Here is a 6359-nt window from a genome sequence, read left to right on the forward strand (position 1 = left end):
TGAGTACATGTAGGGAATTAATTGTCAGCTTTAGGGAAGAAATTACAAATCTGCACAAATTAACAACAACTTTACTGATCAGTCATTCAGGTCCACATTTGTCTCTTTCCCGACTGATCAGAAACTTTTAATTTGTTTTACTAAGTTTCTTCTTTGGTTCATGACCCTGGTGCTCTGTGGGATTTCCAGTCTGATTTTGTCTCCACAGCCAATGACAGCAGCAGACAGAGGGTTTTAAAGTGCCATGTCAGTGGTTCAGCAGGGACAGGTGGGTTGAGGAGAGTTGGCGGCTGATCTCGTGACTATGCAGGCTGGACCTGTTCAGGTATGAACACCAACAACAAGTCAGGCCTGCTGATTCTCTTCTACAGAGATCTCATGTCTGAGTCCTGAAATCTCCTTATCTTTGTTGTGGCGAGAAGTGGTGGATCAAAAAGGAATCAAACAGTCAAGACACAGGTATCAAGGCGGGGAGTCTCTCTTTATTCAATGCGGCCCACTTGCAGACATAGACGGAGACAACAACCACAACACAGATCGTGACATATCCTTTTTATACCTCAAGTAGCTATGTGTGTGTATGTGCATCCTGTTTTTCCCAATCCTTTTGGCTACGTGGTATAACTCTTGCCTCTGTTGACCAACTCTTGCACTTTTGTTTTTTCCTGGCTTGCACTCAGGTCATGGTGTTCTTTTCTTGGCAGAACACCATGACGCCCTCCCAGGTCATCGTTCTCTTATTGGCAGTGTGCCTTGGCATTATATCTATTCCTATTTACCCAATCTCTTATTACCAGATGTTTCTCACCAATCCTAAGTATCTTAGCCTGCTCGGTTGACTTCCTGACCATTTCTTTTGTTATTGTTCCCACACTGGCTCTTAAACTCCTATTGGCGTCCAACCGGTTGATATCAGATCATACGTCTCTAGCCTTATGATTCTCCTACATATCCCCCCTGAAATCACTATTGTGATTTAAACTATGTGTAATGTATGAGTGATGTATAACATGACATTGCAAAACATAACAACAGTGAAATAGTGTGATATTCTGGATATGACTATGATTGTAACACTACTATGATAATATCTTTCATTTTAATGCATTGATTACATGGAGTACATAAAGCAGTTTGCATGTTCAAAGATGTATGGGGGCGAAAAACCTACATTAGGAAAACAAACAGTATGATGGTGGAGGCAGGTTTTTTCACTTTGATATGATCTAGAGTCGTCATACATCTTGATTCCAGTGCCGTGATCTGCTCGTATCTGTCATTTTTCTTCTGACTTTGAATTATTTAAAAAAAAACTAATCTTGGTTGAATATAAATTAATTTCACATTTTCAGTTGTTTGTTCAAGGTGAAACCAAGCAATCTGAGAAGAGATGAGCTTTCTCTGCTCTGTGTGCTGAGGTTTAGTATATTTATATATATGTGTATATATATATATATATATATACACATATATATGACATTTACTCTTCGAGTTTAAAAACCAGGCTAAACTAGGTTTACAGTTAAAGGTTTTTAGATGTCAGTAACAATTTAATGTCCAAATGTCAGGGACAGATTTAAAAAGAATAAATATACAGATGTTAAAAACTGCTTTCAAGAACAAACTGGACTGACACGTTTAAGTGTTGTCGGCTGCTGGACCAGAAATAATAACACTATATGGAGAAACTCTGTGGTACAGTGTGATGTAAATAAAATAAAGTGCATAACAGTATGTAATAGTGTAATAAGTTTAAATGACGAGAGGATTTTTTAATATGATTATAAACTCATGACAGAGATATTTAAACCATTAATATTTTTGACTGCAGATCAAAGGACACACATACTGATCACAGACAATACCGTCATGTGTTCCTGTTGTGTTCAGTAGGTGTCCAGCATCCATCATCATTGATGAATTCATCTGTGAGCAGCATTTTAATGTTGAGCTACTTTATCTACTGTTGGGTACAAACATACAAACATATATTTTATAAGATAATTATAGATTTTTTATGTAAGATCTCAAACTTCCAAGTGACTACTGACCTATAATTATAGTGGTATACAAGCAGGCAGTCACATCAAATTTAAATACTTAAGTAAAGTTCAAGTACTGCAACACTGAACATTACTGGAGTAAATTTACTTAGATTAGTTCCTTCTCTGAAAAACGCACAGCACAAATGTTCACAGATGTTCTTTGAATGTCAGATGTCAAAGAGGTATCAATGCTAGTCTTAGCAGCCGTCACTGAGTCCTGTGAGGAGAGATAGAGTGTGTGTCTGTGTCTCCAGCTGTGTGTGTGACACATCAACTAAAAGTTACATTTTACATTTGATTGATGCTAAATGTCACAGCACAGGTGTCCTCACAGAGCAGTTCACTACCATAAATATTATGTGTGTATTTATATCTGGATTACAGACTGTGTGCTTGAAGAAGTGAGATTTCAGATTGTGTTGTAACAATGAAAGATGAACGTAGTGTGGGTCACCATTTCTTTAGTGGTTGTGTGCAAATGGAAAGCAGGTTACAAAGACATATTCTGCAGCTGTGGATAACTGAACTGACTTCACAGATGAATGTGTCTCTGCTCTCAGGCTGATTGAACTGAAACCCTGGACGAGGAGGTTGTAGGAGAAGAGGAGGATGGACAACGTCTCCTCACACAAACATTTCATCCTCGATGGCTTCAGTGAACTGGGAGCTCTGAGGCCCGTCCTCTTCATCCTGTTCTCCATCATGTTCATCGTGTCGCTGTCAGCCAACTCCCTGCTGCTGTACATCATCATCTCACAGAGAAGCCTCCACTCCCCGATGTACATCCTCATCGCTGGCATGGCGTGCGTGGACCTGAGCCTCCCAATACTCTTTGTCCCCAACATGCTGCTGAGCTTCCTGTTTGACTGGAGGGGAATCTCTCTGATTGGCTGCCTGGTTCAGATGCACTTCATTCACTTTATTGGAAGTTTTCAGTGCACTTTACTGGCGTGGATGGCATTGGACCGCTACTTCGCCATCTGCACGCCACTCTACTACCATGAACGCATGGCGCTACAGAGGTTTCTCAGGTTTATGATCCCACCTGTGATCAGAAACATCCTCATAATCACAACGTTTGTGAGTCTTGCAGGGCCCTTGTCCTTCTGTGCTTCTAATGTGATAAATCACTGTTTCTGTGAGCACATGGCCTTGGTGGAGCTGGCCTGTGGAAGCACCACCATTAACAACCTGGTGGGGTTACTGGCTGTGTTCCTCATCCCTGTGGCCGACTTCATCTTCATCACTGCCTCTTATGTGGTGATATTCAGGTCTGTGCTGAAGTCCGGCAGATCAGGTTTCAAAGCTCTTGATACTTGCATCACCCACATTGTGGTCATCAGCATCAGCCTGACTGTGGCGCTTATTGCTTTCCTTTCCTACCGGATCAGAGTTGGTCTTCCTGCCGCTATTCAGGTTTTCTTCAGCACCATGTACCTGCTGTTCCCAAGCTGCTTCAACCCAATCATCTACGGCGTCAGAACCACAGAGATAAGAAAGCACATCCTGAAGACGCTGACATGCTGTCACTTTATACACACTGTGTCCCACTCTTAAAGGTTCTGTAAGACAGATTTTAAACAATACTACACCAGCAAACTACTATTTTCTATGTAAAGATATAGTGGTGTAAAGGCATTGTGAGCAGAGAACGAAGCCACACCCCTCTGTGTGTGTTGTAATATGAGTTTCTCTGGTCTTTGTTTTGGTATCCGACAGCATGTGTGTGTTAGTGCATGTGAGTCCCTCCTGTTAAACTGTTGGTCCTACCCACGTTTATAAACACACAGGCTCTGCCCGCAGGTGCGGTGGCTCAGTGAAGCGTTCAGGTGAAAGTGACCTTCCAGAATTTCTTCCTCCTAAAAAGGCCTCAGACAGATGAGACCAGAGCACAGGAGGACTGTACTGAAGACTATCAGTTCAAATCCTGGTCGGCCAGTCCCAGCTCATCAGTCCAAGGCTGAATTTCTTTTTCTTTCTGACCGTGGAGACAATACCGGTCTAGACTTACTGTAAGTAACTTGATGGCTACATAATGTTACATGTCTGTTTTCATTAATGACGGCTACAGTAGACATGATAACATTAGCTAACTTACTGCAGAATTTGTTTTGGTATGAAATGCTGGTGGTCTAGAGCAGTGTTTTTCAACCATGAGCCAAGGCACATTATTTTCATTGAAAAAAACACGAGGCACACCACCAGCAGAAAATGTTAAAAAATGAAACTCTGTAGCCTATATTGACAATATACAGTCATTCTCATCAAAGTGTCTTGAATAGGAATCAAATTAACACAAAGAAAAAGTATTTTATAAATACATATACATACATATTTCTACTCGCTCAGTGTGAAACCTGGGCCTGTTTGGATGAACACAGAGCTGATATCCTGGCAGGAATCGAAGAAAGACACACACGAAGCTCTTCCTCAACAGCTCTCAGTCTCTCTGTTTTTAGTTTTTATAGCAGTCAGGCTTGAAAAGCTCACCTCACACAGATATGTCGTGGAAAATGGGAGCAATGTCAAAATAGCTTTGTTTGCCAGAATGGGGAACTCCTTGGCAGTAGCCAACCAAAAACTGACCAAAGGTAGATCAGCAAAGCTTAGCTTTAAACCACGGTTTTGTCTCAGTTCAGTTAGTTCCTCCTGCTCCTGTAAAGTCATGTCCTTTCCACCAACTGATGCTGAGCTATATGGGTCCTTAACCCAGTCAAGGCATTCAGTGGAGGCTGAAGACAAATAAAATGGCATCTTCTCCTCAAGAGTTTTTAAATGTTTAACTATTATCTCACACAATGCAGCAGTGTTAACATCTTGCCATTGCTTGGTGATTGTGAACATTTCAAGATTGCCACTTTCCACATGTTGTTGCCAGAGTTGCACCTTTGAACGGAATCCGTTTATTTTATCTGTACTTGTAAGCAGGTTTTCATTTCGGCCTTGCATTCGTGTGTTCAGTTCATTCAGATGATGAAAAATATCTGCCAGGTATGCCAGCCTTGCACACCACTCATCACTTGCAAGCAGCTTTGTGTAATCGGACCTCTCATTTGTCAGAAACACTTTAAGTTCCTCCCGCAGCTCACACACACCGGCCAAGACCTTGCCGCGCGACAACCACCGGACCTCCGTATGAAACAGCAAGGCTTCATGCTCCGCTCCCATTTCCTCACACAAAGATGCAAATATGCGACTTTTCACGGGTCGTGACTTTACAAAGTTTACCATGCGCACAACATCATCCAACACAGGAACTAGGTCTGCTGGTAAAGTCTTGGCTACGAGGGCCTCACGGTGTAAAAAAACAGTGCGTAACAATCACATCTGGGTTTCTTTCCTTCACTCTGCTTACAAAGCCTTTGGTGCGCCCGACTGTAGAGTTCTTCTCCTGAACTCGCGTGTTGGTTTGATGAAGGAAACAGGACACTCTTTCAAAGTTCAAATCCCAGTATTTATTAAAGCTAACAGCAATATAGCATTAGAAAAAGGAGATCGTTACAGAGCTCTGGGCCAAACTATCTCTCCCTGACAACAACATACAGTTGTGCCAGTTCATGAAGTCTGACTCCTACCTCTTCCTGACCCAGTCTTTTCATATTCTTACACAGAAAAAAATAATACAATGTGGGTTGATTCTCTTATCAGTCCATGCCGCTGTCTTCTTGCTTTGCTCCTCCATGTGTTCTCTGTTTTGTTTCACCTCGTGTTATCTGACTCTCCTACGCGGGACAGCCCTCGTGGTGGTGGATCTGTGAGAGATTCACACAACGAGAGACAATACCCTACTCTATTCCTCGTTTTCTGTCTTACTTCTGTCCCGGGATGTCTACCATATAAGGAGTTGTGTCCTTCAAACAATATCATAAGTTCAGTCTGTCTCTTCTTTTTGCACACCAAATGTTAGTAAAAAGTCACTTAGTTATAAGCATTTTATGGTTACATCAACAATTCACACATTGTTTTATTAAAAGCAACAGATTAATATAAAATCAAAAGTCACTTAGTTATAAGCATATTATGATTACATCAACAATTCACACATGGTTTTATTAAAGGCAAACAACAGATTAATATAAAATCCTCTACACGACCATGGCTGCAGCTCCATCAGTGCAGACACTCGTGCAGTTTTCCCACTTAAGTCCTCCTTGTTCAAGATATTCTGATGTGACCCGAAAAATTTCCCCTCCTGTTGTTTTTTCTGGCAATGCCTTGCAAAAAAGGAAGTTTTCTCTGATTGTGTCTCCATCCACAAAACACACAGTGGCCAAGAGTTGGGCATGTCCACTAATATCAGTAGACTCATCAAGT

At 41.5% G+C, this 6359-nt stretch overlaps 1 protein-coding gene across 1 annotated transcript; it reads left to right on the forward strand.

Moving 5' to 3' along the window:
- The first annotated feature begins 2654 nt into the window (after nucleotides 1-2654).
- On the forward strand, nucleotides 2655-5914 carry LOC111216907 (olfactory receptor 52K1-like). Its single transcript, XM_022738556.1, has 2 exons — nucleotides 2655-3544; nucleotides 5890-5914. Exons 1-2 carry the CDS (start codon nucleotides 2655-2657, stop codon nucleotides 5912-5914), a joined length of 915 nt encoding a protein of 304 aa, XP_022594277.1.
- Nucleotides 5915-6359: the final 445 nt, after the last annotated feature.

Source organism: Seriola dumerili, unplaced genomic scaffold (assembly GCF_002260705.1).
Source record: "Seriola dumerili isolate Sdu_G_001 unplaced genomic scaffold, Sdu_1.0 BDQW01000036.1, whole genome shotgun sequence".
In the NCBI taxonomy this organism is placed as follows: domain Eukaryota; kingdom Metazoa; phylum Chordata; class Actinopteri; order Carangiformes; family Carangidae; genus Seriola; species Seriola dumerili.

Excerpts from the sequence above, each read along its gene's own strand:
- LOC111216907 (XM_022738556.1), top strand. The coding sequence starts at position 2,655 with ATGGACAACGTCTCCTCACACAAACATTTCATCCTCGATGGCTTCAGT. Across the intron at positions 3,545-5,889 it reads AGAACCACAGAGATAAGAAA|TTGTGTCCTTCAAACAATAT; the intron begins GCACATCCTGAA and ends CCATATAAGGAG.